This window comes from Nyctibius grandis, chromosome 10, assembly GCF_013368605.1.
Source record: "Nyctibius grandis isolate bNycGra1 chromosome 10, bNycGra1.pri, whole genome shotgun sequence".
Taxonomy (NCBI): Eukaryota; Metazoa; Chordata; class Aves; order Nyctibiiformes; family Nyctibiidae; genus Nyctibius; species Nyctibius grandis.
Genome location: NC_090667.1, coordinates 11,834,781 through 11,856,289, shown reverse-complemented (window position 1 = coordinate 11,856,289; position 21,509 = coordinate 11,834,781). Strand labels below are relative to the sequence as shown.

Here is a 21,509-nt window from a genome sequence, read left to right as displayed (position 1 = left end):
CCCAGAGAAGCAATAGTCATTTTGGTTATTTTACAAAAATTCATCATACAAAGCTCTTCCTGATGGCATTGGCCTCTCAGTCCTCTCTGGCACGATGTACCTGGGGGGAGGTAGAATGATTCCCTCCATATCAGAGCACAAGCTCATTTCCAGCTCGCTGCCTATTACCTGCTCTCTAATGCTTTCTTATGACCTTGGCCCACCGAATAGGGATGTTTCAGATGGTGGCTGTAATTTCCAATTGATGTTTCTTATTCCTAACCACTCTGGATCCTTTATCATTATTTTTCTCTCCTCCATGGGGTTTGTGGCTTCACACTTCGCTACTGCTAATCCCTTTTCCACAGTTGTCTCGAACATGACTCACACTATATGCAGTGCTCACCTGGCCTTGCTGTCTGCTTCCCCCAAAGCCCATGAAACTGCTGCTTTCCATTGTCCTTCCCCACCTCCTCCAGCATAGCAGAACTTGCATTTGCAAATGCTGCCCTTAGAGCACGTGGCACCAGCTGCCTGCCACGCTGCTGCGTGCATCCAACCCCAAAACCTGCTGCTGCACAGGAAAAATCCTCTGTTTGATCTGCTTGGAGCCTATAAGGGCTGAAGAAGGGCTCGATCCCCGCGGGAGCCTGTGGGGGTTTTGTGGATCACTCTGGGTTACTTACTGTGACTCACTTGCAGGCACGGGCTGAGACAAGCTGCTGCTCCACCGCTGCGTGCTGCTGTGCATGCTGCCTACAAATTGCCTAACCTAAAATCTTTTTCCTTTACCCTTCATTATTTAAAGTTCTGAATCCTTTCCTGGAAGAAAAATTAATTTCCTTAAATTCCTTCAGGCGTTTGGATAGCCAGTAGATGCTGGAAGCTGCAGGTAATGGTCACTGTAAATAACCTGCTGGTATCTCCCGAGCCACTTGGGACAGCCTGCATGGCAAAATGGTGCATGGCCGCAGCCAAACAGACTTTTTAACTCTTCCCTTTGGCCTCACATCTACACTGATATGGGGGTCCCCCCCACTGGCAGCACCGAAGGGAGGGCTAAATTCAGTAGCAGGGACAGAGCACCACGGAGAAAGCAATAGCTAGTTGCCAGATGTATATATTTCCATATAATTTTTAAATACAACAGTATTTCAGTGCTGGTTGGCTTTTATTGCAAAAACCCAGAAGAGCAAAACTTGACTTCTGTTTCCTGGATGTAAACTTGAAGGTGACCTGAACCCCAGGAGTGATGATACTCGGAGCAGCATCCCTTCCTCTGCTGCCTGAGTGCGCTGGGGAGAGCCCCATGTCACCGTGGGGTTGCGCGAGTTGTCTTTTCTCCTGGGACTGCTGAGTTGCTGCCTGGAGCAGACTTTCAGCAGCTGGCAGTGAAGAATGGAGATGGTGGTGGCAATGAAAGCCAGGGCTTTCACCCATGAGTTTGCCCATTTAGCAGTGCTAAGCCAAATCTTCTCCTGCCTCTCTCCAGGTAGACACCACTATTTTGCAGACCCACTGCAATGAAGACTCTTGAGTGATCCGAAACCAGTGCGAGCAGATACAGATGCCAGACAGCATGTGCCAGGCTCCAGGGCAATCCAGCCCCTCTCTGTGCCCTTCTCTAGCAGGTTGCGCATGGGCAGTCAGCCTTCGGTGGTCCAGGGGCTACTGAGAGCCCGGGGCATCGCATGCTTGTGTGCACTACTGCAACGTGGACAGTTTTCCTCTAAAATCATCGCTATTATCAAGGTGGTGAGGAGGTGCCTTCCCTCTGCTCTGCAGGCAGGCAAAGGGCAGCTCCTGGCAAACCTGAGCTGCCCTGCTCTCTCCGGCTGCCTGCTATTCCTTCGGTCCTCAGCCTCTGAGCTGAGCCGCTTGCTCGTGGTGAGCAAAGCACAACTGCAGGAACAAGAAGGGGTCCTTGTGGGTGTCAAGCTGAAAGGGAAGCAGAGACACTTAGGAAAGGAGAGAGGTGGCAGCCCCAGCACTCTGCGCAGAGCCGGGTGCATCCCCAGAGCCCCGCACCAGAACCTCACCCATCGCAGCCACTGCCCGGGCAGTTGCTGCTGTTGCCCTGGTCACCAAAGGGTCTGTTCAGCCACCGCCAAGCATGGCCCGGTGTGCACCGTGGGCAGCGAGAGCCTGCAGATATCAGGAGCTGGAAATGCTCCCTCAGAGTCAGCAGGGTGGTGGGGTTTGGGGAGCAGGGTTAGTGCTAGAAAAGCTGGTGGGGAGAGGATGGTGCCTTCTTACCTGCAGGAGGTTGCTGAGAAACACGAGGGGGTCCAAGTCTGTGTTTGAAAAGGTATTTGGAGGCAGAGACGGCATATGAAAAATTAAAACATATCCAGCCAAGGACTGAGGGGGAGAGAAAGAGGGAACAGAGACTGTGAGACCCAAAACCAGCAACACCTGGAGAAAGCTCTCCACCGGCATTTAAAGACACACAGCAAGCCCAGAAGGAAGGAGCTCCAGGTGCCTTAGGGAGAGAGATGCAAAGTGTGGGAGGGAGGGGAAGGAAAGCTGGGAGGGGTCCCGTGGGGGTCCGTGGCAGGTGCTGCAGGCAGGGGGGCAGTGTAGTGGGACCAGTGGGCAGAGGGGTCCCCAAGCTGGCAGGGAGCAAAGAAACCAAACCTGCCTCTGTTCCTTCCTGAAAAAACACTTGGTCAGACCCGGACAATAAGCTGGGACTGATAAATGCTGAGAGTGGGCAGATGCATACGTTGCTCTATGGCCACCAGAGCCCCCTGGACAGACCTTGCGTGGCCCAGAGGCCGAGGTTCGTGTCGGGGAGCAGGGAGCTCCTGTGCCTCGCAGAGCCCAGGGCAGGGTTTGGTGTTGGATGCCACTTCCCAGGGCACGGGTGGGAGCTGAAACTCCAAAGGGCGGCCCAGGACAGCTCGCCAGGCAGTGAAATAAATCCCAAGCAACAGGCATTTCACACCGGTCAGGAGCACGAGCCTGGCATGGCACTTCCAGGCATTGCCTTGCTGTGCCCCTGCCTCCCCTGCCCACCCACGGGCCTTTCGTGGGCCCTCGCCCATGGGGCAGGGAGGGTCCCACGGTGGAGCCTGGGGCAACTGTGGGCTCAGCCGGGCAGACGCAGGCACTGCCACGTTGCCCACACCGCCCCTGCAGCCCCCGCCATGCCTGCTGCCCGCGCTGCCTGCCGCCTGCCAGCCAGCCAAGGTCAGCAACCAAAGCTCTCCCTCATCACAAAAGCCCGTTATTGACTTATTTTCCCCTCCCACGAGGCCCGGTGAGCCCAGCGCAGGAGGGAACGCCGCCTCCCTTCTCTCCGGCAGCCCGAGAGCAGCCGTATGAGCTGCTACAAAAGCTGCGCCTGTCTGTGTGGGAAGAAGCTGTTTTATCATAAAGTTATACCAAAACTAAAAGTGTTACATTGGGTTTTTTTCCCAAATGGCTGGAAGTAATTGCTGGAACTAATGGAGCTGCTGAACCGACGTCGCGATTCACCAGCAGCATCCTTCAGTCCCTAGGTCCACTTGTGGGATAATTCTCAATGAACTATCAGTACTTTATTTCCCTGGAAGCCACCTGGGCATGCGGGGCTGGGTGGCACAGGTCAGGCTGGGAGGACAAGTCCCTCTCTGCAGATCCTTCCTTCGCGTGTCCCCGCTCCATCCTGGAGCCCTGCCAGCTGCGGACCGCGCTCCCACGCCTCTGCTCCCGCTTGCACCCACCCTGTGAGCCCCGACACCGGCTGCCCCAGCTGCATCCCCACATTCCCTCCTCGCCAGTGCATGTTGTAATGTCTCCTGGCACTGGCAGCGTCACTGTGCCCTCATGTAGCTTAGAAAAATATTCCTGTTTGGTGGCCTTGAAGCCGTTTTTTTTTTTTTGGAAAGCTGCAGGGAAATGGGCTTCCTGTCAGTTCTCACCTCGGGGTGCAGCAGTCGCAGGGACGAGGGGCTGGGTTTGGGGTGGGGGGCTGGATCTGGCTCTGTGGCTGGGCGGGGGTCCCACGCTGGGCTCCCACCGGCTGTGCTGTGCCAGAGACAGGCAGGTCTAGGGCAGCTGCCTAAATCGGTGCAAACTGGCAGAAAAAAGATACCCGGGACAGCCCAGCACCTTGCAGACCTCCTCCTTTGGGGCTGCTGAGGTCCCCCTGCCCGGCGGCATCACCACTCTGTGCTCCAGATAAATGCAGTGCAAGGTCTCGGACGTGGCGAGCCCTCGCAGGGGCGATGGCTGACGGGGGCTCCCGTGCGCCGGGGGCTGCGGGGGAGCTGCCCCCGTGCTGCCGCTGCCTGCCCGGGCTTTCCGTCCCGTCCCTCCCGCAGCCGGGGCTCCCACGATGACCAGGACACCCTGAGCTGGGAAACGGCGGTTCGGCCACCTCGGCCGTGTCCCTGGGAGAGCGGGCTGGCTCCCGGGCACTGCTCTCCTGGCATGGGGGGCTATCCAGGTGCTGCCCGGAGCCGTACGGTTGCTGCATGACCATCTGGAGTCCTTTCCACACTTTTTCTTGCAGTCCAGCCCTTCGTTCTCTTACTCCCACACAAGGAAAACTGGGGTACGTGCCCTACTTCATTTTTATCCCCGCCAATCCGGGGGATTTCTTCTGTGACGGGTCTTGCGGCAGCAGCATCGCTCCCAAAGTCTAGAGTACAGCGCCCAGGCTTTTCCTGCACAAGTTAAACTGGAAGAAGCCACACTTAAATCAGCAATATGCAGGGATATTCCCCCGCGGGAGCCGCATCCCTGGCAGCGGTGCAGCGTCGGTGTGAGCGAGGTGGGGAGCTCCGCCGCCCCCCCAGCCCCGGCCATGCCCCCACCGTCCCGCTGCCACCGCAGGAGAGCACCTTCTGCAAAGCGAAACACCTCCTCCCCCAGCAGCCCTGCGTTCATAAACTAAAGTATCAGTGGCACAGACTTGTTCCTTTTTTTTTTCTTTCCACTTTATAGTATATATGTTATCATTTATTTATAGGCAGATCACTTCACTATTTACAGTACATGAGCGTAGAGATTCTACAGTCTTTTTGATGTAAACAAGTAACTCCGCGGCAGGGGAGTCTGGAAAAAGAAGCCAGTTCTGAAGTATTTACACAATTTAAAATAGAACTTTTATACCCACCAGATAGATATAGATAATACATTGAGCGATTTGGTTAAATTATCTATGAAACTATAGAATCTGACAATGTAAAAATACAAGAAAACGTTCTCTCGGTTAAATCACACTAGAAATAAATCTCTTTTTTTAAAAATAATAACAATAATAATAAAGGAAAGGCATAAGAATCCATGCCATCTTTTAAGGTTAAAGTATATTACATAAATAAGGACACAATGGAACGGAACTGGGGAAAAAAATTAAGTGAAATATAAAAAACCGCTACCAATTAAAAAAAAATCAGACTAAAAACTTGATTCTTAATCACAGAGGGATCAATTCTGCTACTTTTACTAACTCTGCAAGTAGAAAATTGCAGAGTCAAGTAGTACTTACTCAGCATGAGGAAGGGAGGCAGAATTGGCCCCTAATAATTATTACCAGTGTCCTTTTACTTAAAAAAAAAAAAAAAGAAAAAGAATTTAGCTTTTTTTTTAATATAAATAACAAAGCAGATGTGCCCCTTTTTAGGTGAAATTCTTACACCTTTCCCAAGAAATGCATCAATTTAATCTTTCTTTCTCACATGCACACGCACACTCCCTCCCCAACTCAGTAGTTACCGCAGCGTGGCTCTCGGCTCGGTGCCGTGGCCGTGGGCACTGCGGCCAGGCTGCCCCCACCGCTGACCCCAGGGGGGGCGAGGGAAGAGGAATGAGACCCAAAGGCTGCATTTGGCTCTATATTGCTTGAGATCGTCGGGGATGGACTACAACGCTTAGAACAGAAAGGGTGTCAGGGCTCAGCTACGAACAACGATGTATCTCAGTATTCAGCATACCTCTGAAAAGAAAGGGAAAAAAACAAAATAGAAAAAAAAAAAAAAGAAGAAAAAAAAGTGCTGGTCTGCAATTGCAATTGCAACCCTCCTTTCGTGAACCAGCGCTGAAATCAGACACTCAAGACTGTGATGTGGTGGCTGAGCTGCCACTTCGTTAAAGATGTGCAGCCCAGCCAGCCGCGCTGAGAAGGAATCGGGATAAATCTTTTTTTTGGGGCAGCATCGAACCTCAAACCCGGGATTGTCCTCTGCATTCAGCCCAGACACTCAGAAACGTTTGCTCCTTCCCGCGGAGCCCCAGGGACCCGCTGGATTCCAGCCAGGAACCCGGTATCCCACCCTGAACAACGAGCTTTTCTGGGGCAAATCTGTGCAAAAAAAGCAAAGGGGAATTTTGTCACAAAACTCTTCACATTCAGCATTTCCCCGCAGTACCTGCAGGAAACTACTGGTGCACATTCTATAGTCATATATTTTTACAAAAATAAAACTCCTCCTTACTTATTGCCTACTGTAATATACCCTTTTGCTCCCAGTTTCTCTTTCAAGTAGGGTTCCTCCCGGCCCTCGCAGGTGGCGGGGGGCAGCTCCCTGGGGCCGGGGTGCGAGGGTTCCCTTTTCGGGGTGCCTGCCTCTAAGCTGCACTCACACTAGGGCACCCGCCGTGATGCCACAGGCTGGGTGGGACGTAAAGCTAATCCTCGGGGGGACGACCCCCACTCCCTGACCCCGGCAGCTCCTGCAGAGAGCTGGGTGCCCCTGGCTTGCCCGGCGGCACAGGCTGCCTCTCCCTGCGCAGTGCCCGGGCATTGCTTTGCTCCTGCCCTGTTGCCCTGTTAGCATCCAAAACAGTCACAGGCCGCTGAGGGAGGGAGCTCTCACCTGCCCCGTGTGCCCCGGCCCTCCTGCCTGCCCCTTTGCAGGCTCCAGCACCGCGAGCTAAAGACACCTTTATATTAAAAAAAAAAATAATAAAAAAAATCAACTGGAAACTTATTTTTCATCTAAACACAGCAGATCTGTGCTTCTTGAGCTGAACACCTTCCAATCTCACCCAGTCCTAAAAGTCGGGGAAGCCCCCGGGGCAGGCAGCACATGCCCCCCACTGTTCCCTGCGGCAGTGATGGGCTGGCTGCCCCAGCCACGGCTGTGCCTCTGAGCCGTGCACACCTCTGAGCATAGTGCACAAGTCCTGGAGAAATTTCTTGGGGGAGAAGGAAAACAAACCATCCCAATTTAATGGGAAAAAAATAGGAAAAAAACCCCAAACCAAAAAACCAACCCCCAACCCCACTTATAGGCTTCAGGCACCACGAAGACCACTTATTGCATCTCTTCCTACCCCACGGGTGCAGTACTGATCGGCTCTGTGCAGGAGGAGCCCTCCCCTTCCCGAGCACCGGCCTCGATACCCAGAAGCTGGGCACGGGCAGGGGCTGCGGGCTGACCCAGGGTGCCCAGCCGCAGGAAAACAACGCGGAATTGTATATCTGGGTACACCGAAACCAATGCTGGGGAAGTGACTGGGTGATACCGCAGGAGAGGGCTCTGGAGCCCCCCAGCTCTGCACGAACCCTTCCCTCTGCCACGCTTGATGCATCCCCAGCAGGGCCCGGCTGTGGGGGCTCAGTGCCCCCGGCTGAGTGGGAGATGGAAGAATTCCACTTACTTTGCTTTTTTTTTGTTTGTGTTTTTTTGGATTGATCGTTTTCTGAAAAACATCGGCACAGCACAGGACAGTACTACCCACCCTAAATGTGTCGCTATATACATTCTACATAAGCTCTATAGCAATCACATGTAAACATCATCGTTGTGAGGAAATACTAGGACAGAAAAAGGCAAAGCTACAATGAGGCAATTGCCAATAGCAGATGCTCCGTGTCGGCCAGAGCTGCTCGTGTTTGCCAAGGTGGGGTGAGGCGTGGGGGGAGCTTGCGGCGGGGGAGACGCCGAACCTTGCTGCTGAGACTGAGATGGCACAAGCACCGTGCCCAGGCAGTGACGGCGGCACATCAGGGACCCGCAGCTCAAACCCCGCAGTGGCCTGCGGGCCCTCGCACTGCCGGGCTGGTTGTCGTCTGAACCACAGCTCCCCCGAAAGTGGGGAGAAACAGCCGCGTACCTGCGCTTGTATTGGCACCGCCGGCATTCCTGCTCCCGCAGGGACCAGCTGCAGACACGGCCCCGGAGCCAAGGGCCACCTCAGCAGCACTGGGGCTCTTGGCATCGCATCTCGTGCCATTTCGGAGGCCTTGGTCATACTCCCTGCAAGACCAAATAGTACCCACGCCAGGGAAATGGGAATAAAACCCCTAAGTCACGTTGAGGGGAGACCCCAGGAGACTAATCTATCTATTGGCAGAGTTAAGGCTATAATATTCTATCTACACAGGATGGCTGAATCCCTAGAGGTCTCTGGGCCTGAAATGTAAATGGAGACGATGGCGATGGCTTGAGGAGCAGCGAGGTTCCCTCTCCCTCGGGAAAACGGTGCTTCTGGCTGGGTTTGCTCGAGCTGGTGGTGGGCTCTCTCCCCATCCCACCTCACCTGGAGATGGGGGGCAAGTCTGCCAGCAAATTTCAGGGGGGGGCTGCTGCTTGAGCGTGCCTTAAATCCAGCGCTGCCAGGCAGCCCCGAGGGCCCCTGGGCAGAGGCAGAGCAGGCGAGCGTGCCACGGGGTGCCGGCGGGCGTGGGGGACGGATGCTGGGTGCCAAGTGGTGCTGGGGAGGTGTATGGCTTATCAGGTACCAGGCAGAGTGCGGGCAGGGCGTTGAGTAGGGCAGATGTCCGGTGTGGCTGCCGTGCCCCGTCCCACCTCGCTGCCTCTCTGGATTTGGGGCTGGGTGCCGGGCGGGGATCACAGACGGGTCTCCTTGCCCCGCTTGCTTTGCAGGGGGTGGAAGCGAGCGGAGAGCAAGCCGCTTGGCCCAGCGGGTCTCCCAGCTGCCCAAGGAACCAGAGAGAAGCCAGCTCCCTCGCACAGACCCGGAGGTGCTGGTCCCCTACGCTGCACCGGCAGGACCCCCCGGATCAAGCCTGGCCGGCTCCGGCCCCCCACCCCTCTGTCCTGGCTCCAAAGGCAGCGGTGACTGGCAGGCATCGGTCCCGCAGCCCCCTGGGCAGTGCATCCTTCTACCACCCCTCTCCTTCACGCCTGCGAAGCTGCCTGGCCCCACAGCGAGAACGGCGCGGGGCTGGCGTGCCCCACTGCCCGCCGGCTCCACCACGCACCAGGACCGAGCTCAGCATCTGGGTGCTGTGACCCAGCCAGGCTGGGGGCTGGGGCCACACGAGCGAGAAGAATGGCTTTGACTGCAAAGTGGGGGACCCTGACGCGACCGCCGAGCACCCTGGTTTGCCGGCAGGGAGATGGGTGCCTCCATGGCCGACGGATGAACGCCAGCTCCGTGACTCTGCTCTGACCCCCATTTGCTGAGTGGCAAGTGCCTCATTACAGTGCATAGTTAAAAATCAAGGAAGCGGTACAATAAATCTGAATTACAGTACATCTGAGCCATAAATACATTTTTTTTAAGTATATACTTTTTTTTTTCTCTTCTTCTATTAAAAATTAGTTTATAATCCTGATTCTATTCACAATTAACAATTTCATCATCACACACTACGGACAAAAAAATGTTATGGTGAACACAGCTGCAACTCCGCGGCGGGAGCACGGGGCGGGGGTCAGGAGGGGGGAGAGGGGCCGGGGGGGCTCCTAGGCTCACCCTAAAACAACCAGTCAGAAGCGGGGGGACTAACGTGTGGCAGTGAGACATCAACACCATGGGGACTCACAGACAGAAGCAGCTTTGTTCAATGTAAACATCGATTGGAAGGGACAGCAGTCTCTCTCTCTCTCGCGTGCTCTCGCTCTCTCTCGCTTTCCATAGACTGAATAATTTCTTTGAAAACGTAAACATATTGGAAGTGCCTTGACTGAGGTATTGAGGTATTCCTCCAAGGTTAAGGCTGTTACCGATGCAGGCTTAGCTGGGCCTCCTGCAGCAAGCTGTCGAAATCCATGGTCTCGTACTTGCTTTTCACTGAAGCTGGGGAGGACTCCTCCGCGCTGCAATCTGGGAACGGCAGGGACACAAGGCAGCCGGGTCAGGGAGCGGGGCACGAGCGCGCTCGCTGCCTGCCAGGGAGGGAAACTGAGGCACGGCAGGGCACTGCTCGCTCCCCTGGTACCCGCACGCTGCACCCCGGCACCGCAAAGCCAGCCTGGACGAGGTGGTGACGGCACAGGGGAGCGGGGATGGTGCTGTCTCTCCCCCATGGAAAAGGAGCCATGGGGCAGAGGGGCTGCAGCAGTGCCCAGCCCAGCAGGTCACACACCACAGACACCCGTTCCCAGCGCGCAAAAATCTGCCGGACGCGGCTGAATTCGAGGCGCTGACACAGGGCTGCCCCCGCGGGAGCCGGGCCGGTCACGGGGAGGGGGTGCCTGCCTCCCCACAGCACTGCACAGCCACGTGCCAGCACCTTCATTGTGGGGTGCTGTCTGTTTCCTACCTCCTCCGTGCCCAAAATGAGAGGCCCTGGGATTTATTTAGATGAACAATGGGCATTTGTGCCCACAGCCAAAGTCAGGGGGATTGCTGCTCCGAGCAGACGAGATATTATAAGGTGCTAAAAGATCGGGCAGTGCTTGTGTCAGAGTGGGCATCTAGAGATAAGTCAAGACTAAGGGCTTTAGTTTCTGGGCCTCAGTCCCTCATGCATGAAGGAGGACACCAGAACCACTTCACCCCCTGCAGAGGGTACAGAAATAAACACGCAGTGCTCGTGAAACACCAAAGATCACAGCAGCGAGGGCTGAGCGAAGCCTGGATCACATCTCCCTTGCAGGACTGGCGTAGGGTTTTGCCCCTGTCCCTCAGCCCAGGCTGCAGCCCTACCACCCACGGAGGGATGGGGGTCCAGCGAGGCCCTGGCCAACGCGGTCGCCGAGGGAGGCAGGAGGTCTTGCAGAAGCCCAGAGAGCACGGGAGTTAATGCAACCACGGCACATTTCAGTGCTGTCATTTTGGCTCAAAAGTGCATGTGCAGTGTGGTGAATCGGTCCTGCGGAGCAGCAAACCACGCAGATCACCTCTTGGGCTAATGAGATGCTGCTGACTGCTTTCTCTATCGACTAGGGACTCTGCTGCTGGAAAGGGTCCAGCGCTGTCAGACCCAGCAGCCCTGGGGTGTGATGCTACATTTTGCAGCCAACACACTCTGGGTCCTCATGCCAGTTGCTTTTCTTCTCTCCCCCCAGTTTCCCAAGCCATCTGACTGAGCTAAGAGCAGCTATGTAAGCCACAGGACAGCTGGTGGGCTTTCCCTGCAGGCCCTAAAGAGGTTTAGGATCCTTGAGTGACTGGGGTTCAGCAGTGCAATGTGCCGTTACGGCTCTGTGCTGATAAGCAGGACGCTTCGGAAAGAACAGCTCCTGCTTTCTTACCCAAGTCAGTGTATCTGGTCCAGAAGAAGTGCCCGAGGCCACCAGAGCTGAGCTGGAACGAAGGCTCATTCCTCTTCCTTAGTGAGGTGCCGTTCTTCAGAGACAAGGCGGCATGCTCTGAATACCGGTAGGTGATGAAGCCATATTTATCCCCCCTGAGCAACCAGAGAAAGAATTCAAGATGCGATGGGCCTTGCAGCCACTCCGATGTGGCTCTGCCCAGCACTGCACCCGTCCCTCCATCCTGCTGTCCCTCCATCCCACCAGCCCTCCCCGTGCCCTTGGACCTGGGACACGCTGCATCCCCTCGCCCAAAGCACCGAGAGCGCGGGCTCGGCTGACCGAGGGGGTTGGCGTGGCACAGAGCACTTCACCCCACGGGCACAACCGCACTGCTGGCACATGCACAGCTGGACGTGCCTGGCAGTGCCGATGCTGCCACAGGAGAGGGGTTGCCCGTAGCTGCTGGAGCCCCAGACCACGGCTTGCTTGCCACCCACCTGTTAGTCTTGGACAGGACCTGACACTCCACGATTTCACCAAACACTTCGAAGCGTTTCTTCAGTTCACTGGAGCTCATGCTGCTGGAGAGGTTTCTGATGTACACCACCCGGCCTTCGCCCTGGCAAAGCAAGCGCAAGGTTTCAGGCTCCGGGAGCCCCGTGCCTCGGTGCTGCTGCCAGGCGCTGAAAATGCAGGGCTGCGGAGAAGCCGCGAGGAGCCAGCGCCGGGAATCAGGCTGCAGCAGGGCCAGAGCAGGGCGGTGCTGCTGCAGGCACAGCCTGACATCTCCGGGGTCTGGCTGTCTCCTCTCCAGCTAGCTCATGGGTGTCACTCCCAGGACACCACTGCTGCAGGGGACAGCCGTATCCACGTCCCTTAGGACAGTGTTACAGCCAGGCTGAAGCAGCCACCCCCGCCGTCTTCTCCTTTAAATTTCTCCTGCATTCCTGCAGCTTTTTCAGCTTTTCCTGGTGAAGATGCCAGGAAATATTCCCAAGAATTGCTAGGGGCAAAATTCAATTGCATTGCACAAAAAAGATGCCAGAAGCATGTGTGAGAGTGTGCGTGTGCGCGCACAACAGTAGAGAGGACCAACAGCTACCTCCCCACATGCCCCCCAACCCACCCAGCTCCCACCCCTGGGCACACGCAGGGTTCCCGGTGCACGAGGCCGCCTGTGCTGCAGGACCGCATCCATCACGGCTGAGCAGCTCCAGGGATTCCCCAGCTCACCCCACTAACTGCCAATGCCACATGCGCTGAAGCACCGGCGTAGGATGCTCTGGGCATTTCTGTGCCAAGGACTCCGTGTGTTGCCAATCGCTGCTGGCTTCCGCTTCACGTTAGGTTTTTCTTTCCCCCCTCCACCCCCACGTCCTTGTTTAACACTGGCCTCGCACCAAGGGATGCTAATGGGCTCCACTGCTGCTTTTCTGGAGCGGGAGATGAACCGAGGGCTGGGGATTGCTTTGTCCCAGGGCGGGGTCCCCGCTCACTTACGATGGCCTTTTCCCGTCTCTTCTCCAGCTGGCCCCGGTGCCCGCTCCCGCCCTGACACTGCTCGCCGTTCTCGCACCTGGGAAGGGAGGGAGAGGAGGTCAGACGGGGGGTGGGATGGACCCAGCGGGGAACGCATCCAAGGTCAAAGAGAAGCCAAGGCACGTGGGGTCTGCAGCAGTGGGTGGGTGGGTGCTCAGAAGCACCAGCAGCTGAGGAGATGGCAGTCTGGAAACACTGGGAAGGACACTGGAAAGTCCTTTCTGACAGATGCTGGGGGGGTCCCAGCCAGTGCTCACCCCTTCCCCGGCACGGCCCCTGCCCATGCCCCATTGCCCCCAGCACGATGGAAACCCCTGGCTGCTTCCCCCGGGTGCTGCTTTCTCTGGCCACGGCTGATTTTTTCAGCAGCTGCTGATGTAGTACCAATTATTCCAATGTTTTTTCTCTCATTAATTACCATCTTTATTACTTGGGCTAGCAGACCAGAGCGAGCCGGGGCTGCCACACACCAGGGCAAAAACACAGGTGGAAGAACAGCCCCAAGTGCCCTCCCACTGCCCCCTGTACCTGAAGGTCCGTCTGCTTGTGGGCGATCGGGACCGGCAGCATGAAGACCCTGAGCTGGACCTGCTCCGGGAACAGTAATGCAAACTGGTCCTGGAAAGGGGGTTTCTCCGCAGGCACAGCTTGGTGTCACCGTGCTCTTCCTCCTCCTCCTCCTCCTCCTCCTCCTCCACAGGGGAGCCGCTCTCACTGCAGCTGTCTTCAAAGACGGTGTCGTACTCAGGGGTCTTGCAGAAGACCATGTCCTCGTCATCGAGAGCACTGTCCAGAAAGCCAAAGTGCTTCGTTAAGCTGGCTCGGATCTCCTGGTCTCTCAGCTGCTTGACGCCATCCTTCCACAGCACCTCGCCGCGTGCCTCCTTGCCGCTGAGGTCCAGCCCCTGGTAGTGGGCGGCCGGGACCCTCCTCTTGTGCTCCATCTCCACCTGGCCTGGGGGCTCCCACGACTTGAGCACCTTCCTCTGCAGGGCGGCCTCGGGCTTCAGCACCTGGCAGTAGTCGTGGTCCCCGAAGGAGCGGGAGAAGGGCCGCTTGAGCACGCCCTGCTGCTCGGGGAGCGCGGGGCGCCCAGCGGCTCGGCTCAGGTGGGCGAAGAGCTCTGTCCTCTCGGGGTGCTTCCTGGGGGCTTTCCTGGAGGCTGCCGCATCCCCTGCACCCCCGGGGCTGGGGGCTGTCCTGTCCTCCCTCCCTGGATCCTGGGGGATATCTGGCTTGTACAGGTCCTCCTCGGCAGGCTTGTATGGTGGAGTGGTGGGTGGCGTGAGACCTGAACCCCCCCGAACAAAGGGCAGGAGTCAGCTCTGCCCCCGACGTCCTGCCCCGTCCCACCGCGTCCCCTGAGCTGTGCCAGGCGTTGCAAGGAAGGGAGGCTGCTCGGCCCCGCAGCCTCATCCATCCAGTGGCACTTGGGGAAAAAGGATGCCTGATCCCAGAAGGGACCAGAGGACTCTCCCTTCCCTCCTGGCTCATGGAGGGGCCCCTTGAACTGCCCCCCCGCATCCCAAACGTGTCCCCCCCAGCACTGGCATCTCTGAAGGATGCAGCTTGCGAGCTGTCTGCAGTGCTCGGATGTGGAGGCAGCGCACAGGAAGGCCCCTGCCTTCGTGGTGCAAAGGGGGCTCCCGGGCCAGGGGGATGAATGTGTCCATTTGGATGAGATTGGCTGGAGCCGGCAACTCCACGCTGAATTTAGACTGAATTTGCCCTCTCCCAGGGAGGATTTTTGCAAAATTTAAAAAATAAAGGCCTGTCCTACCTGCCGTCCCACACAGCTCCACGGTCAGCATCGGCTCAAAGTTTCTCTTCCCAAAGGTCGTCTCACTGGAGAAGAGGAGAAAACAAGGAGAGAGAAGGCGTTCAGGTGAACCACGGTCCCCAAAAAACAAAAGCTGAGAAAACACTGCCTACAAGCGAGCCCTCCCCCCACGGCTAGTGCCTGCGAGTAACCCTGCGAAGGACGCGAGGGGCAGCGGGGTGAGCAGCGTGCCCTCCCTGTCCCAGCCACAGCGCCGGGGCACGTTGCCCCTGGCACGCAGAAATGCCCTGTCCCGGCCAGGGGCTCTCCGAGCTCCTTGCGCCCAAGTGAGGGTCACGGCTCCCCACAGCCCCCCACAGCCCCGTGCCCAGCCGTGCGGCTCGGTCTGCTCTGCAAAGGCAGCTCCGCTCGGCCACTGCAGGCACAGGCCCAGCCAGACGAACCGCGGCAGCTTTCCAGCCCCAGCGCGGGCCGTTCAGCCCTGTGCACACTTACGTTTGTGACAAGGACAGCGTGAGACACCTGGGTGGTTCTGAAAGGCAGGGAGAGAAGCAGGGTTACCAGCGGAGCCGTGCTCCCTCCAACGCCCGCGCGGCAGGAGACAGGGACCCTCTGCGCCCCGTGGCCTGGCGAGGGGTCGGGGACTGTGGTCTTCGCCTGCCTGCGAGAGGGCTGACACTGCCAGGGCTGAGCCACTCGTGCTCACCAAGCGCTTGCGGATAGCTGCGATTCTGGGGCACCGGCACAGCTGAGCCCCGATGCCCAGGCACAGAGCGAGCCTGCGGGGAAGAGGGACCTGGAGGGATGGGGCAGCCCGGTCCCGGCTGGGTTAGTGCCACACCACCTTCATCTCATTATAACGATGAGGAAACTGAGGCAGAAGGCCCCCATGTATTGAAACAGCACCCCAGCTCCCCATGAATGGGACCCCCCGGCCAGCCAGCACATGGGTCAGGGCTCGGCTGTGCTGGGGCTGCTCACAGCTTCACCGCCAGCTGCGTGCGCGGTGCCTGGCCAGCAGCGCTCGCCCGCAGCAGGGACGGCACGGGCAGCGCGGGCACACCGGGGAGGGGGCAAGCAGAGCGACAGCCCCCGGCCCCCCTCACCTGCTTGCTCCAGGAGGGCACAGTGCCGGCTCTCAGCCCCATAGCCCACCTCGCCGTCCCCCAGGGAGCCCAGGGAGAGGGGCTGGGGCTCTGTCGGTGCTGCCGTACTCCTGCTGTCTCCCTCCTCCGTGGCCCCCACCTCCACTTCGGTGGCAGGCTCTTCGGTGGAGAAGCCCTCCGGCGCTGGGCACGGTGTGGGCTCCCTGCAGGCCAGGGCGTCCTCGGGGCCATGGCTGTCCCCTGCCTCCCGGGGGACAGAGAGCTCGGGGGGTGGCTCATCGAGGAAGGAGAGCCAGTGGCCGAGCTCAGGGTTGAGTCTCTTGGACCGGCGGACGGCGTAAATGGTGCTCTCCTGCTTGCGGGCCACCTTCCCCACGGCTGCGCCTGGGGCACCCACACGCTTCCCAGCATCGTCCTCGAGGCCACCCGGCTCCCGCGGTGCCTCCGCCTCGGCCCCAGGGCTCTGCCGCAGCTCGCCCTTCTCCAGTGCTGTTTTGGCTCTGGACGTGCAGGTCTCACCAGCGTCCTCCCCATCCCGGGCCACTGGCACAGGGGAGCGGGAGCCAGGCGGCCGGGCCAGGGCGGCGTACACAGGCTTGCCCAGGCGGTATGGCTTGCTCACATCGCACAGCAGGTCCCGCGCCAGCAGCTCCTTCAGGATGGAGAAGGATGCTCCCGGCTTCTTGCAGCCCCCGGCCGCCTGCCAGGCGCAGCGTGGCCGGCTCTGGGCGCTGCTGGGGGGGCCCAGTGGCACAGGGCAGTCCGGTTTGGCTCTCTTGAAGGGGCTGCTGCAGGGCTGCGGCTTGGCGTCGGCGGCGTCGCGGGCGGGCAGCTTCCGCAGCGGCAGGCAGTAGGTGTGCATGTACCGGATGAGCTCCACCACCGAGTGCATCTCCCCCTCGCAGGAGAACTGGCTGCTGGAGCCGTCCTCCGCTGAGGAGGTGGGGGTCACCGAGTCGCCGGAGCTCAGCGAGTCCTCGCTGCAGTCGCTGTCATCCCCGTGATGGGTGCAGTCGCCTGGGGACGGGTGGTGGCGGCTGCCGGGGCACTCCTCGGGTGCCCGGGGGCCTTTGGTCTGGGGGCAGGGGCCGGTGGAGGTGAGGTGCCGGTGCAGCTCGGTGCAGCTGCGGCTCTGTGCCTGCGGGACGCTCGCCCTCCTGTCCCGGGGACCCTCCACCTTTGGAGAGGAGAGAGGAGAAAGTCAGCCCCGAGCCCCGAGCCCTGCAGCCACGACCTGATGCAAGCACCAGGCATGGGGGGAGAAGCCCCCCTGACTAACAGAGCCACCCTGCATCCTCGAATCCCCCAGTCCGGGCCCACCGGCATCCTGACCTGCCTGGGAATCAGCCCCATGCCCCAAGGGGTTTCCACCGGGCACACAGGGCCAGCAGCCCACCCGCTGCCCCTCCAGCAGCTGACATGCCATGATGCTCCTTCTCCCCGGGAGGGATTTGCTGCTTTCCCCAGGCAATCTAATTTGCCAGGCCTAACGCACCGCACAATTACCATTAGCCAAGTAGAAAAATCTTTGATGGCAACTTCTGCTGGGTTTCAGAAGATTAGCTTAAGTGAGGGGGTGGGCTGTGCAGCGCGGCAGGCAGCTCTCCCCGGCCGATGGCTCCCGGCTCGGGCTGTGCGCCAGCGGGGAGCGGGGCGAGGGGGCGGCCAGGGGGCACACGGGGCTGTCACAAACCAGCGCTCAGGGAAGCTGGGAGAGGCCTGACCCCACTGGGTTCAAATGAGATCAAGACGTTCCTCAGCCGAGCCCAAAGGTTTTGCCGAGCCCGGCCTGCAGCCCCTGCACAGCCTCCCCAACACCATCCTTCGGTGACCTCCTTTAGGATGGCTCCCGAAAGGGTCAGTGCTGGGATGGGCTCGAGCTGTGCCCACTGAAGAAGTACCTTTGCACAGGGCCGTGCGGGTCGGGATTTAGGGGTCCCCGGGCGCCGGGCGCTCCCGTCCCGCTGAGCCTCGCAGCTCGGAGGCACGTGCGACGGAGAGAGGAGCAACTTCTTCAGCTGCAAAGAGAAGTGGCAAGAAAAGAAGTCGTCATCACAGCGAGGGCAAGAGAAAGCACCATCGGGGCCGCAGCCCCTCAGCTCGCGCCTGTCCGGGGCTGAGCATCCGACCCAAAAATGGGGGAGGAAAGCTAAAAAGGCAGGAGGCATTTCCCTGCGGGGGCGGGCGCCTGGCTGTGCGCAGCCCCGGGGGGGTCGGGGCCATCTCCGCAGCATTCACCTGCATCCCCAGGGACCCCCAAGCAGGTCGGGGCAGTGGGGACATGAGGGAATTTACTTCCCAGGAGCATCCCTGCTCCCATCAGACACATAGGAGCTGTCGTGGCACCCAAACTTCTCACTCCATCACTTCTGCCCTCAGGTGACAGAGACTTTACATTGGCATGAGTGACAGGTTTGGACAGCTCGCCCAGTCGCCCTGCAAGGCTCATTTAGCTGAAACATCCAGGGACGACCTCAAGTCATTAACGAGCTTGCAAGGCGTTTTGCAGATGCAAGCCCCTGCGGGACCTGTTGAGAATCTTCCCCAACACGCTTTGTCGAGCCCATGGGCGGTGGGAGTGGGGTTTTCCCTGGGTTACCCACAGTGATGCCACTCCTGATGGCAAGGGCAGCAAAACATTTTTCTTCTACTCAAAACCATTTTGGGTTAGGGGAAAAAAAAAAACCCAAACCCCACACCCAGCAACAACATTTGCTATTCCACCCCTGTCGCGCTAACAACCGAAGGCAACAACAACTCAACAGCAAGACGACTGTGTAGGCGCCGGGGGACTGCACGGAGGAGACAGATCTGGGGCTCCCGTGCTGGCTGGTGGGCACAGAGCCCCAGGGCCCCAGGGCGGGTGTGGGGGGTTTAAAGGGGTGATGGAAATAGGGGGTGCCCGGGTCAGGGTCTGCTAGGAAACGTCACCCGGGGCACCCACAGCTTTAGGTGTGCAGCTCCCGTTGGTGGAAGCAATCAGCACCTTTTTCCCCCGCACCCCTGCAACGTATACATCCTATATATACACATACATATCGTGTGTGATATATACCCCCCGCGCGGGGCGTGGGCGGTGGAAATGCACGCGCTCACCACTGGATGTCACCCCTCCCCGCCACAGCCCCGGCTTTCGGGGACACCCCGGGGCCAGGCTGGGGGGATCCGTGAGCCCCAGGAGGGAGCGGGCTGGGTGCCCCTGTCCCAGGGGACCCCCTGGGGACGGCGGCGGGATTAGTGCGGGCCAGGAGGGGGAGCGGGGCTGGAGCCCCGATACTGCAGGGGACCAAGAGGGATGCTCCGGTCACCAAATCTGTAGGGACTGGAGGCCACGCAGCCCCTGAGGGGGTTGTGGTGGAAGGCATGGGAGGGTCACACCCTCCCGCTGAAAGCTGAGGGCATGGGATGTCTGACCCTCTGGCCAAGCCCCCTCTGTCCCTCCTGCGAGAGCAGCGGGGAGCTCGGCCCTGAGGCAGAGCCAGGCGGCAGCAGCCACCCTGGCCCATGGGCACGGGGCTGGGACACGCTAGGGAGACACCCGGGCAGCCCCACAGCTGCACGTCCCGTTAAAAGCAGGTGTGGGTCTTGCCAAAGCAGCCACCACCCCTTGACACCCGCCCCCACCCCCTTCACATATATATTTGTACACACACAGCTTGTTCCCGTGAGGATGGTGATGGAGGTGACAGCAATGATGCAGAACATGTATACGTATACAATACAAGTATATGCTTTGGTATTGACGGTTAAAGAGAGTTTTAAGCCTAGAATGAAAAAATTCAGACCTTTGCTTCCTATCATACCCATGCAGCCGGCTTATCAGGGGCTCATCCAAATCCACCTTAAACAGTAGGAAGTGGGTTCTTACTAGAGACAGCTCATCAAACTCGGGGGCCGGGGCTGGCCCCCCCGTGACCGGGGCGGTGGGTTTTGGGGAGGGGGCAGGCGAGGTGTAGGCATGGTTGAGCGTGTCCCCCTCTTCCAGAGTTCGGAAGGCAGCCAGGCCCATGTCATCTCCCTGTATATCATCCAATGTCTCGGTGAGGGCTGCCAGCAGCGCTTCGTTCTCGCTGTCTATTATCTGGAAGGAGCAGGCAGAGAAAAGAGGGGGAGTTAGGCTGGGCAGAGGGACCGGGGGATGCTGGGCAGTGGGGAAGAGGGGCTGGCAGTGCCACACCAGCACCCACATTTCCCAGTGACTCCACAGGGGACCTAGGTCAGCTTCTCCCCATCACAGCACTAGGATGGGATTGGGGGGAGAGAGACCCAGCTGGAGACAGGCTGAGAGAGTTGGGGCTGTTCAGCCTGGAGAAGAGAAGGCTCCAGGGAGACCTTATAGCACCTTGCGGTACCTGAAGGGGCTACAGGAAAGCTGGAGAGGGACTTTTTACAGGGGCATGTAGTGATAGGATGAGGGGGAATGGTTTTAAACTGAAAGAGGGGAGATTTAGATTAGATCTTAGGAGGAAATTCTTTACAGTGAGATGCTGGCCCAGGTTGCCCAGAGAAGCTGTGGCTGCCCCCGCCCTGGCAGTGTTCAAGGCCAGGTTGGATGGGGCTTGGAGCAACCTGGTCTAGTGGAAGGTGTCCCTGCCTGTGGCAGGGGGTTGGGACTAGATGATCTTTAAGGTCCCTTCCAACCCAAACAAGTCTGTGATTCTACGGTTCTATGAAAGAGAGCATCAGTCTGTCCCCCTGCACCCCCAGCGGGAAAATAACGAATCAGAGCATCTTCTCTCCCCATAGTTGCCTCCACCTCCCCATGAGGCAAACAGCAGCAGATAAAGGATCTGTGATTAAAAGGCTCCTTGCCCAAATCCTCCTGACTCTGGGCTGTAAGCTCCCCCGGCGCTGGCTATCACAGCACGGCTGAGTGGGGCTGGGAGCAGCATCCAGCTGGGATGGGAGGCACAGCCCTCTGCCCTCTGCAGAGCTGGGGAGGCCCACGAGGGCTTGGCCGGTTATTCGCAGCCCTCCTGACAGGGAAAGCAAAGAAAATGTGGAGAGTGGTAAGCCCAGCCCAGGGCTGCCCAGCGGACAAGAGGGCACAGCCCCCCCGGGAGGGCACAGGGGACGCACAGCCCAGGCTGCACCGCCGGCCACATGCCACAGCTTGCAACAAGCAGTATGGAGTCTTGTTTTCACTAAAAGGCCCCAAAAGCAGGCACCTCCAGCTCGACAGGGGCTCGGAGCCCTCCCGCTTGCAGCCGGCTGTGCCCTGTGCTCTGCGAGGGACCCCCGTGGACAGAGCATGGCCCCCGGCATGAGATGGGTCCTGTGTTACGGCTGCCCTGATCTATTTTTTTCGGCGAATGGCATGATCTGGGGATGCTGACAGGAGTTTGTGAGTGTTTGGGGCTGTGCCAGAGCTGCTCCTGCCTCCTCCCTGCCTGCTGCCCCTCAGGCCCCTCTTTCCATCTGGGCTTCGCCTCAGCTGATGCACCTCCAGCCCTCCCAGTGGCTTCGCAGTCCCACACAGCCCCACGAGTCCTCTTCCAGTCTGGAAATATGGTGCAGAAGCCCAGAAGAGGATGCAGAAGCTGAGGAATGGCTGAAGTGAGCCAGGAGTTCCTTCTTTTTGGTCCTCCTCCATCATATTCTGAACGTAAACCATGTCCAACAAGAAGCAGGCTACCATCAGCTATAAAATTAGCACGGGGGTAAATTCAGGCTCACAAGGAGAACTGTTGACTGCACGCAGCCTCCCGTGTTTCTCTCATC

At 58.6% G+C, this 21,509-nt stretch overlaps 1 protein-coding gene across 1 annotated transcript in view; it reads right to left on the bottom strand.

Moving 5' to 3' along the window:
* Positions 1 to 4,907: 4,907 nt before the first annotated feature.
* PPARGC1B (PPARG coactivator 1 beta) overlaps positions 4,908 to 21,509 on the bottom strand; it is a 52,199-nt gene continuing 35,597 nt past the window's right edge. Inside the window, exons 3-12 of the mRNA XM_068409212.1 lie at positions 19,657 to 19,869; positions 17,690 to 17,806; positions 15,789 to 16,965; positions 15,178 to 15,214; positions 14,683 to 14,747; positions 13,431 to 14,193; positions 12,864 to 12,939; positions 11,861 to 11,982; positions 11,361 to 11,515; positions 4,908 to 9,987 (exon numbers count right to left, since the gene is read on the bottom strand). Coding sequence (XP_068265313.1) covers positions 9,884 to 9,987; positions 11,361 to 11,515; positions 11,861 to 11,982; positions 12,864 to 12,939; positions 13,431 to 14,193; positions 14,683 to 14,747; positions 15,178 to 15,214; positions 15,789 to 16,965; positions 17,690 to 17,806; positions 19,657 to 19,869 — 2,829 coding nt within the window. The 3' untranslated portion in view covers positions 4,908 to 9,883. The remainder of the gene's footprint in view (positions 9,988 to 11,360; positions 11,516 to 11,860; positions 11,983 to 12,863; positions 12,940 to 13,430; positions 14,194 to 14,682; positions 14,748 to 15,177; positions 15,215 to 15,788; positions 16,966 to 17,689; positions 17,807 to 19,656; positions 19,870 to 21,509) is intronic.